Here is a 24515-nt window from a genome sequence, read left to right as displayed (position 1 = left end):
CCTCAGCACTCCTGAGCCTGTAAAATTGCACGGGGTGGAGGTGTTGTCTACACTGAGGATTTACCCTGCCTTCAGTCTCTAGCATAGCTGCACCAGTACAAACTCCTAAAGCAGACGGGCAAACCTGCCATTTGTACTGGTGGAGCCAACCCCTGCTTGAAACCAGGGCAAGCTGCACTAGGGACTTATACCCGTGCCGCTATGCTGGGTCCAGCTACCAATCACCAACACGCACAGTGCAGACAAGACCTCAGCACAGACTGAAGCATCATTCTTTGGGAACTGAGGCCCAAAGCTCCCATCATCTCCAAAAAGCAGTGGGAGAAAATGCACCATTACGCTCCAAGGGGATGCAGGACAACACTCCGGCACGATGCAGGCGTTAATACATCATGTACAGGAAGGGACCGATGCTGAGATTGGGGGTGGGGAGATTGGTTTTTAATATCAGAATTTGTTGTTTTGATCTAAATGCAAAGGATAAATCAGACCATCTGGGTGAGTCTTCCCCACTGGGGTCCTGCGTCTGGGACTTAGGTTGGGTTCCCCGGCATTTGACCAAATGCCTGGGATGAGATTAGCTTTCTTGCCTCCATTTTAAACAATGATTTCACCTGCCTTGGAAGAGCAGCGGTGGTGGCTTTGATAAACAGATGGTAAGGTCTGGCTAAGGTCATAGAGCTTCTGTCAGTGCCAACGCGTGCTCAGTTTAGCCATCATTATATAATGGCTCAGAGCCACACTCTGAAAAAGACAGCAAATACCCACTCTGTGCCCAAGCACAACATGCTACCCAGCGATCCTAAGAAAGGGGGACTATTTCTTCTTTCACCTAGCAGCGGAAAAATACTGCAGCCCCTAAGCTACAGTCACAGCACTGGCATTCTCTGGGCCCTTTCTGACTTTGACTGGGAGTGTTGCTGAGCAGGTTCACTAGCTACCATTTTTCAAGAGTGACTAGTGATTTTGGGTCCCTTTGTTAAGACACCTTAGAGGGGCCCAACTTCCAGGAAGTGCGGAGCGCCCACCCTCTGAAAACCAGGCCCCTTTAAAAGGTGTTTCACTCACCCCAAAATGGAGGCATTCGGAATCACGAGTCACTTTGGAAAATCTTGGCCCATGTCCTTTACCCCTCTGCAAAGATCCATGCACGCGATAGCATTAAACAAGAAGCCAGGACCAAGAACACCAGTTACAAGAAGGGATCAGAGGATGCTTTGATTATTCTCTCTCCCCATCTCCCTTCAGCCTATTTAGTCTCTCTGGCATTCTTCTTTTGCAGTTTCTTGAAGGCGGGTGTTTTGGCAAGTGAGATTGGCTGATCAGAGATAAGTCATCATTATTATTATTAATATTATAGTACTGCCAAGTGGCCTCAACTAGGATGAGGACCCCACTGTGCTAAGAGACACAATAAGACACAATCCATGTCCTAACAAGCTTTCAATCCAAACAGACAAGACAGGATGACTAACCCCATTTTACAGATGGAGAATGGAGGCAGAGGATGAAGTGACTTGTGCACGGTCAAACACAGGACATGTGGCGGAACTGAAACACAGATTTCCTGAGTTCAAGTCCGACACCTTAGCAACGAGGACAACCTTTGCAGGAAGAGTTTCAGCCTAAAACCTGTAAGAGCAGACACCCCAACACCTTCACTGAGAATGAGCAATAGGATGTGGACAAAGGGTTAGTCATGGGCAGCAAAGTATGCCCCTACGACACTTCCACTGGAGAGACTAACAGCTTGTATCCAATTTCACTCAGAGTGTAAATCCAGAGTACAGCCACTGAAGTCAGCGGGGTTATTTTGGATTGATGCTGGCATAAGCAAGATGAGAATCTGGCTCCAAATCTCCATTGGAGGCTGCATTCCTGAGCAAATCCCCAAACTTTATATGCAAGCAGGAGAGAGGGCTTCATTCTGGTCTCCCTTATGCCAGATTTGCAAGTGGGTGATGCCACTACTTTTGGTGAAGTGCCTTGCCATTGGGATGAAATCAGCATCAGTCTCACCACACACATCCCCCTCAGACCTCCCAAGTGCTGCTAACGTGCGTCTAAAATAACTGGCTGCTGCCCACATTACAGGAAGGAGAAAACTGCATGAGTGTGTGCACGCGCTCAGGCCCCCCACCTCTTGAATGTTTTCAGCAGTATTTTTGAGTCACGATTTCCATATAAAACTCAGCAGCCATGACCCAGTGTTCTACATTTTGGTTCCTTTTTTCCACACATTAGTGGTCTGCGCTTCCCATTAGCGAACCGGCAGGCTCCAGGGTGTGCAGCTCACAAACGCCACAGCAAAAGGAGCATGAGAGGCTTTGCCAAAACCTCAGCAAGGCAATTACCAGCCACTTCTGGGAACACATTCACCCCCGCACCCCCCACTGGCTGTAATTTCTCTTCCAGGGTTTCTTGTACATAGCTATTGTTTTGGAGCTGGAAATGCATAGGGCTAGACTTGGTCCATGCAACGAACAGACCTATCGCAGCACAGAACCGAACACTCGCTGTCAACGAGTGGGGGAGTTTTAATTTATAGACAGCATGGGCAAAAGGAGCAGCTGTAGTAAGGGGGGAAAAGAGTGAGACACAGACAAGTAATTGGCACTGGAGAGAAAAGGCCAGCTTTAGGAGTCACAAACAAGACCCAGGATAACGGAAGCGGCCCATCAGCACAAGGCTTAATTTTATTCCCATTATTTCTTTGCTCCATCCTCCCAGCCAACCACGCCGTCACTTACAGAGGTTATGTCTATGCTGGAGCTAAAGGTGTAAATTTCCAGCTTGGGCAGAGATACCCGTGCTCATGCTAGATGGAACTACCGTGCTAAAAATAACAGTGTAGCCTGTGCAGCCACAGCTAACGGCCCGGACGCTAATCCTGTCTGACACCCTAGGGATGTACGCAGGGCAGCTAGCTCTTCCCGTCGCTCATGCAGTCACAGCTACACTGCTCTTTTTAGTGCTCTAGCTGGATCAGAGCGAGTGCTGGCAAATCTCCTCAAGCTGGAAATGATACCTGCCAGCGTCAGTGCTGATAGGCCCATAGCGTGTGGCACCAGAGAGGGGGAAAAAGGGGGTAACAGGTAGTTCTGTATACAGGTAAAAAGGGGAGACCCGTAAAAATCTGAAATGCTGCACTGTAGCTGAGAAGATGCTACGTGAGCTCTCCCAATGGTACAGCAAAGGGTACTGGAAGAAGTATTCTGCCCCCAGCTAACAATTCCCCGCAGTCCAAAGGCATCCCTCCAGCACAGGAGAGTTTGCTTTTTTGTACTTCACCTTATGGAACCCGTGAGCTAAAGAGAGGAGAAGCGCACATTAGCACAGCTCCTCAGAGGATCTTAGGACACCCAACTCCTATTATTTGCAATGAGAGTTAGGCTCCTAGACACCTTTGAGGCTCTGTGCCACTGTGACCTACCTGGGCATGAAATCCAGCATGATGGGGGTGACTCATACCTTTCTGCTCTCACATGGGTTGCTCAATGCCTAGCCAGTGGCATGCAAATCACTACACATCTGGGAATGGGGCAGCATTAGCAATAATTACCGCTCCACACCTGGAGCTGGGTCTCTGCTCTGGAGGTAGGGCTTGGGCGAATTTGCCAGCTAAATGCACTGGAACCTCCTCTTCTTCGACCTTGGGAAAGCAAAAGTGTTGCTGGTGCATTAGGGATTGTGGCAAGGAGGATGCTCCTGACACATCCCCATTGACTGAGCTGACTCCTGGGGAGGTTGGTAAAGAGGACTCTTTTCACCTCATTGTGCAATTTATGCAGGGTTCTGCACTTACAGACTCCACAGTGACCTTGGAGCTGCAGAACAGGCCCTGCCGACCACAAGCCTGGATTACTGTATCTCCTGTCAACCAGGCTTCACTGCACTGGTAGATTGTTCAAGAGGCAGCAGTATACTTGCTTGCTGGCCTGAGGTCCTCTTTCACATCACTCCTACCCTGTGCCCTACTACACTGGCTGCCTCTGAAGTGAGGAGGGGGATTTCAAAGGTGGCTTTGCTGGTTTTTAAAGCCCTGGGTATAGTCAAAGCCTTCTCCTTGAGCCTTTCTTCTGCATACAACAGTAGCACCTTGAAGGCCCATCTAAAATCAAGGCCCCCTTGTGCCAGGCACTGTACAAACACAGCCCCATGGATCTCAGAGCAGTTCAGATTACTAAGATCAGATATTCATCAGAGACTTGTCCTTTGTGACAAAAGCCCGTGGCTGCTATGTTGTTTCCACAACTGGACACAGCCTTTGTACCTGGCCAGCATGGAACTGAGCCAGACTCTTTCATAGGTACTAACAAATTTCATCCCCATTGCACAGAGGGCAAAACTGAAACACAGTTGTTGCCAAAAAACACCGCACGCCACTGGCAGAGTAGGGAAGAGAAACCAGGGAACCCCTGCTTTAACCCCCAGAGCGTGACCTATGGAGGTGCCTACCGGTGCTAACACAGCTTGAGTTGCTGCATGTGTACACACGCCTTGCGTCCAAGGGCAGGAGCCGGCTGCCTGAGTCCAATGCAGCAAAGAATGCACAGGATGGCTACGTGATGGGAAACAAGCCAGGCAGCCCTGTCATCCTAGCTGCCAGAATGAACAGGAGCTTTCACCCTCTCAACACCTGCTCACCATCTCTTTTTCCTGCCAGAGCGAGAGAGAGATTCATTCATTCATTCATTCCCTACTCAGCTTTTCGTGAGCTTTGTCCCAGCACCAGGAGGGCAACGCTTGCTCTGCAGCAAGCCCATAATTAGAACATCATGCTCACTTGCTCTCATATGCTCTGTCTTCTTGGATAACACCCAGGGGACCCCGATTCATTCCAACAATAACTTCTCCACTCCCACTCCTCCTTTTCTGAATGAAGAATCCCTCCCTCCTCCGGGTTTTTTTTTTTTAATAGGCGCGAGACCGAGTGGAGCTCTGGTAATTCATTCACTTTTTAAATATCAAGCAGCATGGGGTGGATGATTTCATCTGGGAGAGGGTAACTGGATACTTTCAACCACCTCCCTGCCCTCTCCATTCACATCCTCCCATGCATGCTCCCTCCTCAGCAAAGCTATTCTGTTACACAACAGCCCTGCTGGCTGCTCCTACTGTGGGACTGGCTCCAAGCAGGAGACAGATGGAGAATGTCCCCTAAAATCACAGGGAGTTAGAAGGCACAAGAGGAAAAAGAGACAGAAGAGCAAGCAAACCCCTATCCCTGCAGCCTTGTGCTTCTTCTTGGGGGAGCTTGGATGGAGCTCTTTTGTGTTGATGGACAACACTGCCCTCTACTGGGAGGAACATATGGAACAGACACCAATGTTTAATCAATGGGTTTCCTTTATTGACTGAGCTTGGGGAGCTGTTCCTTGAGCTCAATAGACAACAGTGAGGCAGACTAACCGCCGTATAGTCTAGAGAAAGACTGTATCATCCCTGTCTGCGTGTGCCCAGGAAACATGACAGGCTGCCATGCTGCCCTTCCACAGAGAGCAAGTTCACCAGCCTATTGGCTGGATGTGCCGTGCACCCCCCACCCCCGAAAGTCAGCCTTAAACCCTGCTGTCGCACAAGATGCCACCAGCCAAACCAAGCGAGCAGAGCCTTTGGCCCACATCTGTTCCCAAGTGACTGCTGCCTGCAGAAATGCAAGCTGAAGGGGCAGCACAGCTTCACTTGTTTCCTCTGCGTTAAGAAGGGCACAACTGAGCGGCGCTGGCAAATCCCTCAAGAGGGTGCACTGCCCTGAAATCCATTTACAAGAGATACTGGAGACTTCTGGCATGCTCACAAATGGCCCAAGAAACACAGCTGCAAATACGGCAAGGTTCTCTGTGGGAGCAGAACTGTGCTGGCTACACCCAGGCCTAGACATGCTCACTTCCAGCAGGATTCTAGCATTTTTTTTCTCCTTGAGCAAAGTGGACAAGGGCTCTGCTGTGCTAGAACCAGGACATAAACCTGTGGCCTGGACAGAACACTTACCAGGGAAGCGTGTAGCATGGTTTACTTAGGACAGAGTTTGAGAAGAAAGAAAAAAAATTCTCTACAATTATGATGTATTCTGTTTTGAGTGCAAAGGTCTCTCTGGAGAAATCATGCTAAAAGCATAGCAGTAACAGTCATGGATGAACAATGCTGGGCCTAGTGTTGTTCAGATCCCACTCTGGATGGGGTCTCTGTCTGTGTGGAACAAAATACAGGCACTAAACATACCCAAGGAGTTTTGTTCCAAGTTAATTTGGTCCTTTGGAGCCACACGCAGCTCCCTCCTCTCACTCACACCCACCCTGCCTGGCCAACTGTATCTCAACAAGACCTTTAGAGAGTCCCCTCTTTAGGGTCACATTACCAACACCTGGGCACTATGCAGAGATCATGAGCCATGTAGTAGGTTTGACATGGGCCAGCACCGTAAGGTATCAGGGAACAGACATCAATACTCAGCACCTCAGGACACGGAAGACCGTGTCCTTATTCACCCTCCATTCCTGAGCCAAGAGTGGATGCAGCCCCCTCGAACATCTGACAGCCCTGCATTGCTAATTGTGGGCTGTGTCAGCGAGACCCCAGGCAGCAGATCCACACCATGGCACACAGGTGCCTCCTCACGATACGCACAGCACTGAGTGTGGCTGGGTTCTGTGGGGAATTTCTTCCCTCTCTCAGGCTGCTGAGCTCCCAGCATTGAACCCAAGCACTCTCTTTAAGAGCGGATCTAAAGTGGGAGTGCTGAGCACTCATTGCAGATCCCCTGGCGCAAGAGAAAGGGTGTTAATCCCAGTGCTCAGGCCACATTCCAGCTCAGGTAATTACACTGCCTAACGCAAATTTCCTCTACATTTTCATCTGTGGGGATGTTAGTCTTCATTCCCAGGCCTAGAATTCTTCACTTCCTGTCTTAGAAGCACTGTGGTATTTTTCAGTGCGGTATTAAACAGCTGCTGGGTTCCACCTCAGAAGTGGATGCCTTCCAGTGGAAGGTGAAAAGGCAGCCTCTCATAGGTAGACTGAGAAGTGTGTTGGGATGAGAGACTCTACACATGTCTCAGTCCCCCAATATAGCACCTGCCTACAGGTTGAGGGACCCAACGCTGGCTTAGACAGCGGTACAGATGAGCAGGACTGGTGATGTGCCAGATAGGTGCTGCAGACATTCTGCATTCTTGGTGCCACAATACCCTCTAAGGACGTCCCATCTCTGGGAGATGGCACAGTTCATCCAGGAGTGTCACCTGAAGGCATGGAGGCACTCCTATGGGCACCCTAAGGTGCTGGTGACCCAGCGTCTGGCCCGGAGATAGAAACATTAGTCACAACCACATGTACTCAAGGGAGACATCCTCCCTGCCCCCTTTCAGGGGCAGAGTCCCCACTTCTCTATGGCATCTCAGCCAGATCCTACCTGTGAGGATGGAGACGTTGTGGAAGCAGCTGTCCAGCTTGCCCAGGAGGATGAAGAGGAAACTGTCGGCAGCCAAGCCACTCACGTCCCGTGTGCTCTGGTCATAGACCACCACGTCCTGGTGCTCTTCCGCCTCCACCTGGGGGGGGGGAACCACCACAACAGAGCATTACTGAATGTAGAGGGCAGATAGCAGGGGGGGCAGGGGTTGGATATGAGGAGTTCTGCTGCTCTCCACTGCTCTCTGTGTCGCCAAGGTTTTCTGACTTCAGTGCTGGAGAAGAGTCCCCAGCCTGAGGTAGGATGGAGCAAATCCTCCTGCTGCCCACACCCCAGGAGGCAACGGTCCCTTCAGATCAGGGATGAAGCAAGAAACAAGCAGGGGAGCTAGAAAGGGAGGGAGAAGGGGAGCTGGTGGCCACGGTAAGGTTATGAAGCAGATTAATTTTGCTCCTCTAAACTGAAGGAGCATGGAGACGTGGCTCTCCCACTCACGTCTGCAGAGGCTGGCTCTGCCAGAACAGGTCTAGGGTCTACTGACAGAAATCAAGAGCTGAATGGACATGGAAACTGAACTCCCCAGGAGAGGATGGTTCCTGTAGGTCAGATCTCAGGATCTACTGAGACAGCTGGATGGAGAAAGCCTATGCTGAATGGACATGGAGAGGGAAGCCCCCTGGCCTCCATTATAACCCAGATAAGAGATGGGAACCACTGTCTAGGTGAAGCCGAGGAATCAGATGACAATGACATTTACCTCAGCCCTGACCCTGCCACCTCAGCCTGTGCAGGACTCTGTCCTATCCCAAGTGAGGAGGCTTCGCTCACCACTCTCCAGGCTAGCAACTCTTACAGACAGGAATGGTAGGGTGTTCTAAGGTGCTCAGCATAGGCCTCACTTGCACCCAGCTCTGTCACGGAGCGTTTTGCCATGGACTCCAGGGGAGCAGTCAGGCTAATTGTGAGCACTTCTGAAAATCCCACTCTCAAGCCCCCCCTTCTCCCATACCCTGCCTAAATTTTCCATTGCTTGACTTCATCCCCGTCCTCCCAGTTACACTCCCCCACAAACCATTCCTCCCCTGCAGATCCACATGACAAACACTCACTTCCTCGTTTAGCCAGCTCTGAATTGTTCAGCTCTTTCAATAATTCCGCACAAGCAAACCCTCCAGTCCCCCATTTCCCTTGTACTGCTCTTCTCCAATCTGCCTCTCTCATTCTGGTATCAAGGTAGCTGGAACTGAATCCTGCATGGCAGGGATGCTCTCAGGGCCAGCCAGAGAGAAGGAGACATGGGCTGTAATTGCCACCTTATAATCTCTCTGCACAGCCAACCTCAAGAGTCACATCCATTTGTTTTGATAGCACATCAGGTCATACGTGAAACAACATGGTCCAGTGGATTGGGCACTGGACTGGGACTCAGAAGCCCTAGGTTTTATTCCTGGCTCTGCTACTGACCAACTGTATGACTGCAGGTAAGTCCCTTCATCTCTGCCACCTTGGGCAAGTTACTCCCTCCCCCGCATCCTTTGCCTGTCTTGCCCATGTAGATGTTAAGTCACTGGGGGAGGGGCTCTCTCACTTTGTGCATGTACAGCACCTAGCACAATGAGACTCCTGCTCAGGTGTTACCACAACGCAAATCAATTACAATTTGCCATCTGCTCGCTCAGAGTCTCCTCTGTTAGGAGTGCATTACCAAGTCAAAGCCTCCTGCAGACAAAGCTTGGCCCTAGTACGAGAAGTGATGGGAACATCCCCACATCAGCTGTTTGCCATGTGGGCTCTCATTGCCCCCTTTCCCTAGGCATTCCTAACAACAGGGACTGCACACAGCAGAGAGCACTGTGTGGGGGGGAAGATTGGCCTGACCTGCTCACTGCACCTTTCTGTGCAGTGAGCAATTTACAGAGCCAGCTGCTATTCCCAGATCCTCAGAAACCCAGTCCAAGACATGGTGAATTCAGGAGCACCAGTGAGGCGTGCCAGCTTTCACGGCTTGCGCCCAGGGTACTAGCCATTCTTAGGTGGGCGGGCTGGGGGAGGAAGAGAGCAATCTCTGAGGAGAGGTTATATGGTGTCCAGTTAATGGCAGGATTACAGAGACAGTGGGAGGCACGCTGTGTCTAATGAAAAGTTAACGCGTTAAAGGCTGATAAAATCCTTGCAGTGCCACAGCTCAGTGCACCTGCTGAATAGGCAGATGGTTGACATACACCTGCCTTGCGAGCTAGCAGCCTCCTGCTCTGTGGGGCAAGGCACATTTGTCATTCTGCGGTAGGTGGAGGCAGCAGCTGTGAAGCAGAGCCAGTATGAAACCTGCCAGCAGGACTTGGGGGGTGGAGGGAGGGAAGCAGGGAATGAACAACTCTTTCCATTACAGCCCAAAGAGCAGTTTAGCACAGATACTGTGCAGCTGGACAAGGAGTTTACAGTCTAGGGCTGTCTGTGTAGCGAGTTTGCTGTTCTCTGCGGTGCGGGCTTGTATTTGCATTGGCAATCTCAGTTCCCAGGTATGGGGAGCTGGGGCTGTCACTCACCTGCTTCAATAAGGTTTTGGGGCAAGTGGGGGGAGGTGCCTGCCATTGTGCCACACTCACTAACCCTTCAGAGCTTTGATTCGGCAGCAACCGCCACAGAATGACACGCTTGCCGGAAGTCCCTGGCCAGCAGCATCGCCTGACAACCTACTGACCGCCCTGCATGCAAAGATCCGAGATGCCTTTCCCTGGCCTGCCAAGCACATCCTGCCCCATCTCTATTCTCAGCCATCGGAGACATCAGTGACCTTGCCCCAGCACTGACCATCACCCCCCAACGGCCATCTGGGCTGAGAGCAGAGCCCGATGGGTGGTAGCTCTTGCCATTGTGCTTGCAGTGACTTCTGCAGTCCTGCCCCCACTCCATGTGCCCTTGGTGCCACACGCAGGGCTTGGTGCCAAATGACCATTACCTTCAGCGTTGCCAGGCATACTTCACCTCAGCACCTCCCCTGCCACCCTGTCTGGTGCCCTCCAACCCATCTCACCCTGAGCTGCTGAGTGAAGCCAACTCCCCCCAGCACAGCACAGCACTCAGCCCTCCACCCCACACCCAGCTTCTTCAGTTCTGCTCTGCAGCACAGGGGGCTGAGCACTGTAGCTCTCCAGTGTCCTGAACAGCAAAGAGATCAACGGCTGCCTGCACTGCCAGGCTCCAGGCCTGCAAGAACATATGAGGCGGGAGGCCTCTGGAGGCCAGCTTGTGAACTTAGGATGAGTGGCTCCCCCGCTCACCCAGAAGAACTATAAAGACTGACTGAGCCATCCTGGAACATCACAGCACAAAGGCTGGTTTAATGGTCCTCTCACACACCTGAAGGTGCTAGTGTGAGAAAGCACATCCCATCAGCTTGAATTCTGGAAGAGGGAAATAAAGATAGCAGGCATGAAAATTATTAATCTCTTTCTGTTCAGTTTGGACTTCCAAGAGCTGGCGCTAAGAAACGAAAAGCAGAGATCCCCTGGGTCCGCCCAAAGAAGACAGGAAGTGTTGACAGATTACTACATCTTTTGGAACCACAGACTGAACTCATTTGCGCAAATATGTTGCCTGCTTTAACCTGTAAATAAATCTCTCATTTCCATTTCGTAGTTAATAAAGCCTTAGTTAGTTTACTATAGGATTGTCTTTGCTATGAGATCTAAGGCACAAATGGATCTAAGGTAAGCGACTCGTCTCCTGGAACGGGGAGCAACCTGAATATTTTGTGATTTTTGGTGTAAGTGACCATTTATCACCAAGTCCAGCTTGCCTGGGTGGCCAGGTAGACTGGAGAACCAAAAGGGACTGCCCGTGATTCTATGTAAGACTGTTGCAGTGATCCAGGAGTTCACATTTGTTACTGGATTAGTGAAATGTACTTATAGAACTTATCACCAGTTTAAGGTGCCTGCCAACCTCAGGGAAGACTGTCAAAAACAAGCCACTCTTTGGTACGAGCCACTACAGACAACGTGACAACCTGAACCCCAGACACCACTGCACTATGAAGGGGAAAGAGAAACTGACTTAGCTTGGACCCGGAAAGTCAGCGCAGAGAAATGCAGAAAGGTAAGAAAACAGCATGAATGGGGCAAAAAGGAACTGGGCTTTCTAGCTGAGATGGGAAATGGGCACTTTTGGAGGTCTGAGCTTTAATGTCCCTTGCACTTTTAATAATCTAAGATGCTATTCTTAATATAAGTTCAGAGATTCATATTACAGGGTCAGATCCTCAGCTGACATACTGGAATAGCTCCAGTGATTTCAAGGGAGCTACACTGATTTCCACCAGCAAAGGATCTGGCCCAGGATTTTCTTTGATTTTTTTTTAAAAAAAGTTAACTATATCCCTTTAGTGGCACTGTTGAATAACCCAAATCCAAACAGAGCCCAAGTGCTGATGAGCCTTCTGCAGTATCCGCAGCTCAGCCCCTTACAGGGCTGAGACAATAGTACCCTACAAGCTCCTTCAGGAATGGTTTGAAGGGAGAACTTCCAGCCTCAGTAATACTCAGCGCTACCTATAGGGTCTCTCATATGTGGCCCTCAAAGCATTGGAGAGAAGCTAATTAAGCCTCATAACATCCAGCTCCGGTAGGGAAGTACAGTCCCATTTCACAGATGGGAAAACAGAGGCAAAGAGAGGATACGTGACTTTCTAAGTGTCATATAGTAAGTATGGAGCAAAGACAGGGATTAGAACCTCAGGCATCTGACTCTCAGGTCCCACCTCAGACTCGTAGCCTGCCCACCTTCCCTGACTGTTGGACAATCGACAATCTGGCATAGCCAGCAGTGAAAGAAAGGAATGATGGTCTCGTAGTCACACTGGACTGAGACTCAAGAGATGTAGGTTCAATTTAATCCCAAGCTCAGTCACAGACTCAGTGTGACCCTGGGCAAACATCTTAGTTCCTCTGTGCCTTAGTTTCCCCATCTATAAAATGGGAATAATAATAATTCCTTTGTCTGTTTTGTCTACATAAACTGTAAGTAGGGGCAGGGACTGTTTCTTGCTCAATGTCTGTACAGCACCTAGCACGACAGGGCCCCGATCTCAGCTGAGAGTCTCATGCCACTAACAACATTACAACCCATGCAGGTGGAACCTCCTGTTCAGATCCTGGTCAACTTCCAGTGCTCCATGAAGCAGGGAGGAGGAATAACTGTGGACCAAAACATGGGGGGGGCGCGCAAACAAAAGCACTACATGGGACAATGCGGCTGCTTGGCTGTGTACCCATTTCCTAACGCCTCCTGGCCACATCCTGGATAGACACTAAGGCCTGGTCTACACTACGCGTTTAAACCAATTTTAGCAGCGTTAAACCGATTTAACGCTGTACCCGTCCACACAATGAAGCCCTTTATATCGATATAAAGGGCTCTTTAAATCGGTTTCTGTACTCCTCCCCAACGAGAGGAGTAGCGCTAAAATCGGTATTACCATATTGGATTAGGGTTAGTCTGGCCGCAAACTGACGATATTGGCCTCCGGGTGGTATCCCACAGTGCACCACTGTGACCGCTCTGGAAAGCGATCTGAACTCGGATGCACTGGCCAAGTAGACAGGAAAAGCCCCGTGAACTTTTGAATTACATTTCCTGTTTGCCCAGCGTGGAGCTCTGATCAGCACGGGTGGCGATGCAGTCCCAAATCCAAAAAGAGCTCCAGCATGCACCGTATGAGAGATACTGGATCTGATCGCTGTATGGGGAGACAAATCTGTTCTATCAGAGCTCCGTTACAGAAGACGAAATGCCAAAGCATTTGAAAAAAATCTCCAGGCCATGATACAGAGTCCACAGCACAGTGCTGCGTGACAAGCATAACGGAAAGCCAAAGAATCAAATGGACGCTCATGGAGGGGGGGGGGTACTGAGGACTCCAGCTATCCCACAGTCCCCGCAGTCTCTGAAAAGTATTTGCATTCTTGGTTGAGCTCCCAATGCCTGTAGGGTCAAACACATTGTCCGGGTTGGTTCAGGGTATAGCTCGTCAATTTACCCCCTCCCCGCCCCTGTGAAAGAAAAGGGAAAAAAATCGTTTCTTGACTTTTTTCAATGTCACCCTATGTCTACTGAATGCTGCTGGTAGACATGATGCTGCGGCAGTAAAGAGCAGTATCTGCTCCTCTTCCCTCCCCGGTGGCAGATGGTACAATATGCTTGTTATCTGCTGAGTGCACCTGGCAAGCCTTAGGTGAGGCCGGCCGGGGGCACCTGGGTAACAATAGGAATGACTCCTGGTCATTCCCAGTAGATGGTACAGAATGGCTGGTAACTGTCTTCATCATAGCAACTGGGGGCTGAGCTCCATCAGCCCCCTCCCTTTCATGTGTAAAGAAAAGATTCTGTACTTCCTGGACTATCATAGCAGTGGGATGCTGGGCACCTCTCCCCCACACCACTTAATGTCCTGCCTGGACTAATAGCAGTTGGAGGCTGCCTCCCCCTCATTTTATCTCGCTAACAAGTCAGTGTTTCTTATTCCTGCATTCTTTATTACTTCATCACACAAATGGGGGGGACGGACACTGCCATGGTAGCCCAGGAAGGTTGGGGGAGGAGGAAAGCAACGGGTGGGGTTGTTGCAGGGGCACCCCCCATGAATGGCATGCAGCTCATCATTTCTGCGGGATCTGACACAGAGCAGCTGTGCTCTCCTGTTCTGATACACTCGTTCTCTAGTACACTTGCCCCATATTCTAGGCAGGACTTACTATTTTTAGATACCATAAGGGAGGGATTGACTCGGGGAGTCATTCCCATTTTTGTCTTTGCACTCCCGGCTGACCTCAGCCAGAGGCACCCATGACAGCAGCAGATGGTACAGAACGACAGATAACCATCATCTCAAATGGCACAGCAGACGGTACAGAACAACTGATAACCATCTCTGCTGTCATGCAAAGGCAAATGAATGCTGCTGTGTAGCGCTGGAGTATTGCCTCTGTCAGCGGCATCCAGTACACATACGGTGACAGTAAAAAAAAGCTGAACGGGCTCCATGGTTGCTGTGCTATGGCGTCTACCAGGGCAATCCAGGGAAAAAGGGCGCGAAATGATTGTCTGCCGTTGCTTTCACGGAGGAAGGAATGACTGATGACATTTACCCAGAACCACCCACGACAATGATTTTTGCCCCATCAGGCACTGGGATCTCAACACTGAATTCCAAGGGGCGGGGGAGACTGCGGGAACTATGGGATAGCTACGGAATAGCTACCCACAGTTCAATGCTCCAGAAATCGACGCTAGCCTCGGACTATGGACGCACACCACCGAATTAATGTGCTTAGTGTGGCCGCGTGCACTCGACTTTATACAATCTGTTTTACAAAACCGGTTTATATAAAATCGGAATAATCCCATAGTGTAGACATAGTGTCAATAGTGAGTGAGGGATAGTGAGGGATAGCTAAGTGGTTTGAGCATTGGCCTGCTAAATCCAGGGTTGGGAGTTTAATCCTTGAGAGGGCCACTTAGGAATCTGGGGCAAAAATCAGTACTTGGTCCTCCTAGTGATGGCAGGGGGCTGAACTTGATGACCTTTCAAGGTCCCTTCCAGTTCTAGGAGATAGGTATATCTCCAATTATTATTAAATAACCCTGATCTTGTCAGGAGCCCATCAACCCTGCACACCACAGCATCGGAATGCACCAAAATGATCCTTTCTCAACAGGGTGGGGACACGCCCCGCCAGAGAACAGATACCTTAGCCAGGCACACCAGGGTGCCCCCTCAAGTGCAGGGGGCCCCCAGGGGAGATAACCACTTGCCAACCAAATTATCCCACAATAGGATTTAGTGTTCCTCCACACGGGGAGGCTTTGTTTTGCCTATTACTGAAGGGTTGCTAGGCAACGGCAGATAGATGTGACACGGTTTACATCTTATTAAAGTTACAAGCTTTCGGGCAATATAAATGCCAAACAAGCCCTGGCCTTGCATGGCCTAGCTGCAATAAACAAACACTGCATTGGCCGAGGAGAGCTCAGAAACAGGCTGACGGAAGGGCTGGCTTCCTTAAATGTATTAAAAATTCCCCCCCCCCCACCATTTTCCTTTGGAACAAACAACAAGGGACAAATTCAACCTTGAGCTGGTGCTTTGAAGGAACAGAGGACAGACAGTTTGGGCCTGCCCTGACCAGCAGCTGCTGGCTCCAGTACTCCCCCAAGCAGGCCGCACTGCTGCCTTAATTGCCCAACCCAAAAGGGCTTTGCAGGGTTATAGAACTCCTGGGACACAGGTCCACCTCAGCCCTTGTTCTGCCCCTTGCTGCAATGGACAAGGGGACAGGGCTGGACTGATATGCAAAGCTGGATTATGCTGCTGGAATTGTAAAGCCTCTCACAGCACTGCTGTGGGGAAGCTCACAATACTGGCAGAACCTCTCCTAGCACAGCTATAAGGAAGAACACAAGGCCAGAGCCTTAGCTGGCATTATGCAAGCGTTCGGCAGAGAAGTGCTGGACTCTTGGCTGAAGAGACTTGGAGAGGTGAGATGGAAAAGTGCTAGTGGATTATGTTGGCTATCCTTAGCCATGCCAGGGTATGAGTGCTGTCTACAGTAGAACACGCTTCTGACACTCTATGGCAAGCTAGGCCACCTTTGGGCCTAACCATAGAGGGGAAAGTTGATAGGGAAGCCAGGTGTTGAAGCCAGGATCTGTGTCTACATGGATACTATTTGAGCAAGAATAAACCTGGAGGAAACTCTACAAGAGTTAAAGAGGAGGTGACTCCTCCTAGCACACTCTCCAGGGAAAGCTGCACCTGCTTAGGAGATGACCCAATGCTGCAGAGGGATCAGGAAGCACTGGAGCTAATTAACCATTTCATGCCAAGTGATACACCTTGCTCTCCCAAGAACCAATCCTCATCCAGCTGCCTAAAGTTACAATCCGAATGGAAGGATGCTCTACCCCTAGGATTCTGAAATGCCCATCACCATGGTAATCTGCTGCCAGAAAGTGCCTTGTTTGACACTGTCAAAGGAGTTAAGTGATCACACCCCAAGTGCATCCTGAATTACTGCGGGAAAACAAGGACTAGCACCAGCTTGCAAACAAGAGCAGCGATTTCAAACCTTTCCACCCCACACCAACTGCTGATTCCAACAGGTGATTCTTTTTGCTTAAGGGTCATCGACAGATACCAGACATGATGTCCTGTCCAAGGTGCCAGTTGTGGCAATGGATGTGTGATCCCCACTGGACACCTGTCCTCTATTAACTGAGCTGACTCAGTAGCTCAGACAGTAGTCTACAGTTTTCCCCAATACGCCTTGGCTCAAGACAAAGGTAAGCCCCCTTTCAACTGGAGGAGGAACCTATTTCTCTCTCCCAAGACCACTGTCATAAACAGATAGCTAAGGGTTAATGTCTCTTTCACCTATAAAGGGTTAACAAACAGTGACCTGCAAACACCTGACAAGAGGACCAATCAGGAGACAAAATACTTTCAAATCTCGTGGAGGGAAGCCTTTGTTTGTGGGTTTTGGGTTTGGTTTTGTTCTCTCTGGGTCCTGGACGGGACTAGAGGTGCAAACAGGTTTCTGCCAATCTCCCTGCTACAGTCTCTTATCTATTCAGAATTGTAAGTAAGAAAAGGCGGTCATAGTCTTTTAATTTGTTTTTTTTTTCCATTTGCATATGTGTACTTGCTGGAAGTAGCTTAAATTGTGTTTCTGCTGGAGAAAGTTTCTTTCTATTGTTTATAGTTAAAAGACCCTGTAACTTTTTACCATCTAAAGTGCAGAGATAAACCTTTTACTTTTTTCTTTCTTTTTTATTAAAAGTTTGCTTTTTAGAGCTGTGTGATTTTTTTCTCCTAGTTAAGGTTCAAGGGAATTGGTGGGGAGAAGGGAAGGATAAATTTTCTCTTTGTGTTATATTCACGCAGCTTGTATTGCCTCTGGATGAGGGGAAGGTAACACTCCTCTCGGTGTGGTGATTCAAGAAGTTGAATCAGGCGATCTTCTAGTGTTCCCAGGGTGGGAAGGAGCTGGGAGGGAGAAGGGAGGGGAAAGGGAATGGTTTATTTCCCTTTGTTGTGAGACTCAAGGAATCTGGGTCTTGGGGTCCCCTGGGAAGGTTTTGGGGGGGACCAGAGGGTATCAGGCCCTAAAAATTCCTGATTGGTGGCAGCCTATCAGATCTAAGCTGGTAATTAAGCTTAGGGGAATTCATGCTAGTACCCATATTTTGGACGCTAAGGTCCAGAATTGGGAATTATACTTGACAACCACGTCTTAACTGCCTGAGGAATCCCAGGTAATGGAGACTTCCTAGAGGTTGGGAGACATTTGGCACAGCCAACCAGTTAACGCAGTTCCACATATCACAGGCAGCTCCACTGACATTTTCAGACACAAAAGTATACAGTCATTGGCCCACCAGTCAGATGGGACATGGAGCTTCCTCTCGCTACACCATTGGTACGAGCTACGCATATGTATGCCATGACTGCCTCAGCAACCCACGTCCTCGCGAGCAGGATGCTGTGGTGCTGTGGGTCCAGCAGGCCACTTACTGGACTGGGAATTCAGGATCACATGACTGCTATACTGTATCTACAGGGAGCAGAGGAGGACTTTTAAATGATCCAGGCTGGAACCTTCTCAGTGAACCAGGACCGATGGACATGTGCAGCCAGACACCTTCCACTCACAGTTCCATAATCCCATTCAGGTTCCTGGGCTGAAGCCTTTGAAGAGGGAGAAAACAAAAACAAAACAAAGCCAACACCCCCTCAACCAGCTGTATTTCTGAGTGTGACTCAAAAGGTCTCCAGCTCGGTGGCTTTGGTTCAAAGAAGAGTTCACATCCCTTTTCGTTCCAGCTTTGAACGACCCCACCCGTTCAGAGTCTAGTTGCAGCTCAGCAGAGGATAAAGCCATGGCAGTGAGGACAATGCTTCTCAAGCTTCTTGTGCTCAAACGCCCTTTCCTCAGCATGAAGACTCAGATGCTGCCCTACGTCAAACAATTCACTGTAATAAAACTGAATTCCCTTCCATCTTGCTAGTGCTGAGGATGGGGCTCTTGCAGGGCTCTTCCCTATAGGCTGTTCTGCCTGCTGCAGCCTGGCTTAGGAGAGTTCTCTCAACCAGCTTACAGGATGCTGATCAGTGCTTTGCAGGGGGGTTGGGGGGGAAGGAATAAAGCCTTTGGAGGGCACCTGGGGACATCCTTCTCTAGGGATTATTATTTAAACGAGCAATAAAATAATCTCAGCCTTCTAAAGGGGGAGGGAGAAGGAGCACAAACGGGTGCAGAAGTGCCCCATGAGAAATCCTCACATCCCTCCTCACCTGGCTGTGAGAACTCTCTAGCAGAGTCAGTACTCAGGTAAGAGGAGGAACTGTCCAGAAGTTGGGGCATCATATTAAGACTTGGGAGACCTAGGGTTCCATTTTCTACTCTGCCACAGACTCCCTGTGTGACCTTAGGCAAGTCGATTAGCTGCTCTGTCTCTCACTTCCCAGCTGGAATGGGGATAACAGCACAGCCTACCTCTCTGGGGTGTTGTGAGCATAAATCCATTAAAAGATTGTGTAGCACTCAGATCCTATGAGGATGGGGGTCTATCCCTACCCCATTTAAAAAAAAGTCCGAAAACTATACTTTCATAAAAGTGTTTTTGATTTTCATAGCTCTTCACACCCGAGTAGCAGGTTGACACTTTTTCAAATGCTGCCAAGGTGTGTAGATTTTTGCAGACACTTTTGGCACGATCCTGTCAGCTCTCACATGCTACCTGGAGGGAGGTCAGACCCTGTGCTTAGATAGTAGACTTTCATACAACATCCAGGTGCTATTGGTGCTTCCCTGCAAGTCAGTACTGAGCCAGTGACACAGCATTATGGCAGGAAGCAATGGAGATTTCAGATAAGACCGAGTATGTAAAGAAGCATAAGTGTCAGCGTGTGAGTCCAAGAGCTTTAGCCGAATTCCTGCTAACCTAAACTCTCCCTGCAGTTTCAGTTGGGTACAGCTCCTAGCCCAAGCAGAATATTAAGTATTCGTTGATTTAGATCAGTGTTTCCCAAACTTGGGACACCGCTTGTGTAGGGAAATCCCCTGGTGGGCCGGGCCGGTTTGTTTACCTGCCCCGTCTGCAGGTTTGGCTGATCGCAGCTCCCACTGGCCACTGCTCCGGGCCAATGGGAGCATCCCTCGGCCCGCACCGCTTCTAGCAGCTCCCATTGGCCCGAAGCAGCAAACCGCGGCCAGTGGGAGCTGCGATCCGCTGAACCTGCGGACGGGGTAGGTAAACAAACCGGCCCTTTCTGCCAGGGGCTTTCCCTGCACAAGTGCCATCCCAAGTTTGGGAAACACTGACTTAGATTACAGAATGGCACTGGACTGGGGCTTCAGACCTGGGTGCTGTTCCCAACTGGCCTGCTGGGGAACCTTGGACAAGCCACTTTATTTCTCTCTGCCTTGGTTTTTCCATCTGTAAAATGGAGATAATTATACTTTTCCCTCTCGTGAAGTGCTCTGAGATCTACAAATGAAAAGGGCTACATGAAAGCTAAGTATTATCCAAACACGTCAGACACCTCACAAAAATATTTCAAAACACAGTGACTCATTGTACCAAGTAAACAGTAGCTCCGTATCACTTCATGACGTGCAGGCAGCACAAACAATAGAACGATCCCCTGGTTTCCCTATACACATCACCCCTAAGACAATAGTTACTTCCTCAGCAGCCCTTCAAAAAAAGATGATGGCAACATTACACAAGAGCAGCCATTGTTTAACTGTTACTGCAGCTCCACCCCAGAGGCAGCCGCATTTCAGAACTGGGTAGCAAGTGGAGCTGGCTGCAAAATACTAAGCATTTCCTGTGAAAAGTTCCAAAAAGCAATTGAATTCTCATTCCTCCTTTCCCCCCACCCAAGAAAAAAAAATTGCAGAAATTTTCCTTTAAAAAAATAATAAAATGTTTGTTGTTGAAAAAGCTGTAAAAGTTCAAATATTTTGTAACCTTTTAATCTCAAATAAAGGCCATTTGTTAACTGGAAAAAAAAGGTTCCATCCCCAATTTTGCACACAGCTCTAGTTGCAGAGCTTGATGTTGTCTAAGAGGCCAAGGGGGTTGTAGATCTTTGAAATTTCTCCTATTTCTGGGGCAAGAGGCTCCTGCCCTGTTGGTGGGTCCACTGAGCACATGAGGTTAGAAACCTCTGGCTTAGATATAGTCTTTCTTCTTGCACTCACTCAGGCAGGTCAGGAGAAGCATATGCACATTTCAATACAAGCCCTGGAAAAAGCAATTTTAACTTTTAAGTACCTACTGCTCAGCCAACGTGTCCCTTTGCCTCACATTTTAACAAGGGAAGCCAGGTGTCAGTATTACTTATCCATGGCAATGAGCCAAAGCAGGGCATCTGAAAGGGTTTGTAAGGGAGGGTGGGAGGGGAGGAGGAAACATTCCTGGTGCCAAGATAACATGGCAGAGATTATTACCCTTCTTGCTGCAGGCAGGGAGGGACGGAAAGAGGGTGTGGTGAGAGCAGAGTGGGAACATCAGGGCAGCCACACTAGAGGGGGGACCAGGTGTTTGAATGCAGGAGAACTGCCGCCACAGGGACAGAAAGGGACACATGCCCCTCTCCACCAGCTCCCATGCCTACCTAAGAGAGGAGTAGCAGGTGGCTTCCAAGGTGAACTTGCCCTATCCCCTGGGTTCTGCAGTAGATAGGAAAGCATGGCCTGGCAGGGGCTGCTGCTCTTGGAGTCCGTGCCTCCCTCTACTGCCCAATGAGGTAGGGCAAAGGCAATGAGCTGGACAGCAAGGGTGTGTGTGTGTGTGTGTGTGTGTGTGTGTGTGTGTGTGTGTGTGTGTGTGTGTGTGTGTGTGTCCGTCCACCCCCAAGCCCAGAAACGTAAAGGGGAGAAGTGCTGTGGATCCCTGGCTGCCTTTATCTGTCAGCAGGAAACCAGCAAAGAAGGCGGGAGGCTTGTCAGGAAAAATAATGGGGTAGGACAATCAAGCCTATGATGTCACCCTTCCTGCCATCTGCTACTCAGCAGCAGCTTTGCTGGTCCCAGCCCCCTCCCCCACCAAACACACACACTGGATCACGTGAGGGTGAGCCACTCAGCTGGCGCCCCCCCCTCCAGGGACCAAGAAATAGTGGTGATGGGGGGAGCATGTATTTAACACACTGAACTGATATTGTTCAAAGTGCCAGGGATGGTGCTGCCTTGGTTGCCAAGGGGGGCCAGGGGAAGAAACCCACCAGCAGCCTGTACCTTGAAATAGACAAGGAGGGGGACCGGGGTTGAACAGAGATCCAGAGGGAGCACACACTGTGCATTACCTGAACTAGCCACCAAAGGGAGCTGCTGTTCCACCAAGGCCCAGTGGCTGGTGTAATTCTGTGGCTGCAGACAACAGGGGAGAACAAGTCAACCCGACCCTGTCCAAATCCTTGGCTGTAAACCCAGCTGTGGGTCAGAGGTTGTAGCTCAAGCCCCTCTGTAAGAGACAATCTACCCGCTGGGAATTCAAACTGTTTCTAAACCTCCCTCTGCACAGGAGGGTTCAGATCTAGGGGCTGAGTTTGACCCATTAGAGAAGACTCGGAATTCAGAGATGAACTTTGGGTTCAGAGCTACCACCGCTGTCAGGCAACAACCCCATCCCACTCATCGGCCCAGACCAGCCACTTCGTTCTGACGTTACATTCCAAATCCAGCTTCCTCGGGCAGATTCCCGGCCGCTTCACTGCACAGTCAGCTTTCATGGACCATTAACCCAGCAGGCTGGACCACTGGCTCGTACATAAGACTGGAAGGGGACCTCCTGGGTCATGGAGTCCAATCCCCGGCTATCACAGGCAACCCTGTCTTATAATCCTGATCATAAATGTATCAGGCTCAGTCTTAATACTAGTTAAGCTGTCCTAAACCACTACAGGAATAGTGAGCAGGGTTACTACATATGCAGACGGGCAACAGTTTCTTCTCTGGAAGTGAAGGTGGGTTGTTTGGCCTCCTTAGGGCCTGCTCTGTTCATGCTGAGATTTTCACAGTGCTCAGCAGCTCCTATTGTTCTCAATGAGAGCTGCTGGGTGCGGAGGCCTTAGGAGAACTGGCCTTAAGTGCATAATGCTACTGCGTACGGAATTAGAGCGGGTAAGAGCATTTTTTTTCTTTTTTAAGAGCATGTATGTTTCCTGTTCTAGTTTTATGCTTCTAATTTGCAGCCATATTCAATTTCTGCTGCCCGTTCTGCCCACCTATGCCTGCAGCCAGTCCCTATACCTTCCTTGCAACCCCAAGATCCTGATCCAAGTCCCATTCCCTCCCTCAAACACCTCCTCTTAAATGGTCCCCTGCTATCCCATCCCTTCCCCTTTCCCAAGCACCTGACAAGTGCTCTATCCCCAACTGGCAATAGTCCCAAGCCTCTCCCATCATCCCAATGGCTTTGATGGGAAGGAAAGAAGAGAGGCGCTGGCAGCTCCTCCCCTCAGCCCTGCTCTGGGGGACTCAGGAATCTTCATCCTTAGCCCTAAAGGAGCAATCATCTCCTCTTCTGTCCCTCTGGAAGCAGACATAGAAGCTCCTTCTTTCCCCAAGGGGCCAGTTATTAATAACCACAAATCCCATAAGGCCCCACTCCTCTTGTGGTGCAATAAACCACCAGGTGAAATATTCAACACTCCCCAGCTCCCAAACTGACCAACAAAACTGAGATGCCCAATAAAAACGACAGTGAGCAGCACACAAATTTAAGGTTTTTTGAAGGGGGGGAGGGAAAAAATTTAGAAGTGGGGTCTAAAATATGCTCTTAAAGGGACATCAGCAGGTTATAAGGCCCAGTCCTGCTCCTATTTAAATCAACAGCAAACATCACTTTGACTGAAACTACTGGGAGCAAAGTGCATCCTTGACTTATCAGTTACTGCAGTCGGGCTGCTTTCATCAGCCCAAAGTACACTTCCTTAAGAGTGGTGCAGTTCAGAAGCCTGATCACAGGACTTGGAATCAGGAAACCCACAGCCACATCGGCCGCTGGTGCACAAATAGAGCCAACAGAGCTTTAGACTGGATTTATACCAGCAGAGGATCTGACAAGAACCCTTGGCTTCCTGGGGCAAGTGGCTTAACTCCCCGAGGGTGCCTTGAAGATTAACTCCAGTGCTCTGGAGGTACAGCATGCTAGAGGATATTAACGAATGGCTCGCTCGCAAGCACAGCGGAAGAATGTTCGCGTCTGGCCTGGGAAGCACCATGACAAATTTCAGCCTTAAAGGAGGTAAGAAGAGAAGTTAAACCAACGAGTGCCTCCTCTCCCAGCACTGCAGTGTCACTCCCAGGAAATTATAATTCTGTCCCTCATCAATGCCCACATCGCTATGTAATTACCCACTGGGGGTCTCCTGCACCTTCCTTTGAAGAAGCCACTGTTAAGAGCCGGGATATTGGGCTAGATGGATTATTGATGTGAGCTGGACAGCAATAAAGGGCCACGCACGCCTGCACCAGTCTGAAGTTTGGGTGACACCGGTGACGTTAAAGCGTCCATTGGCGGGTGGGGGTTGGAAGAGAGGAGCAATGGGGGGTGCTGGCCCAGCTCCCTTTGGCTACTGCTGTGGGGATTTCCTTGGCCTGGCTGTAGAGACGCTGTACTCCTGAAGCCCTGCAGGTCTGCAGACAGAAGGTTAGGCTCTTCCCTGCCTAACACTGGTCACCACCCCCATGCACACATGCAGGGCATCAGTGCTCTGTTGCTGCTGCTGCACATGACCATGCCCACTGCAGAGGTAACCCCAGACCAGGGGAGGGTGGATACACCTCTCTCTCTTTCTCTCTCAGTTTGTAAAAACTGCTTATTCGGCCTTATTCGCTAGCGGATTTAAGAACAGCTAAATCCCTGCAGGAGGAATTCTCTGCAATCCCCTCCAATCCCCCGGCCTGAAGCATCAGTAACACAGACTGGAGGCAAGGCTCCCCAACCCACCCCGCAGTGCAAACCTCCTTGATCCAGGCAGGGTGATGTCACCGGCAGCCAATCAGGAAGCCCGTGTGCGCGCGTGCATGGG

At 49.9% G+C, this 24515-nt stretch overlaps 1 protein-coding gene across 1 annotated transcript in view; it reads right to left on the bottom strand.

The window, feature by feature from the left end:
* The window catches only part of DUSP8 (dual specificity phosphatase 8), a 92083-nt gene that overhangs the window by 42906 nt on the left and 24662 nt on the right, over positions 1–24515 (bottom strand). The window contains exon 3 of the mRNA XM_030560581.1: positions 7415–7553. Coding sequence (XP_030416441.1) covers positions 7415–7553 — 139 coding nt within the window. The remainder of the gene's footprint in view (positions 1–7414; positions 7554–24515) is intronic.

The sequence above is a fragment of the Gopherus evgoodei genome, chromosome 4 (assembly GCF_007399415.2).
Source record: "Gopherus evgoodei ecotype Sinaloan lineage chromosome 4, rGopEvg1_v1.p, whole genome shotgun sequence".
NCBI classification, from domain to species: domain Eukaryota; kingdom Metazoa; phylum Chordata; order Testudines; family Testudinidae; genus Gopherus; species Gopherus evgoodei.
Note: the sequence above shows the minus strand (reverse complement) of the source record. Positions and strands in the feature narration are given on the sequence as shown.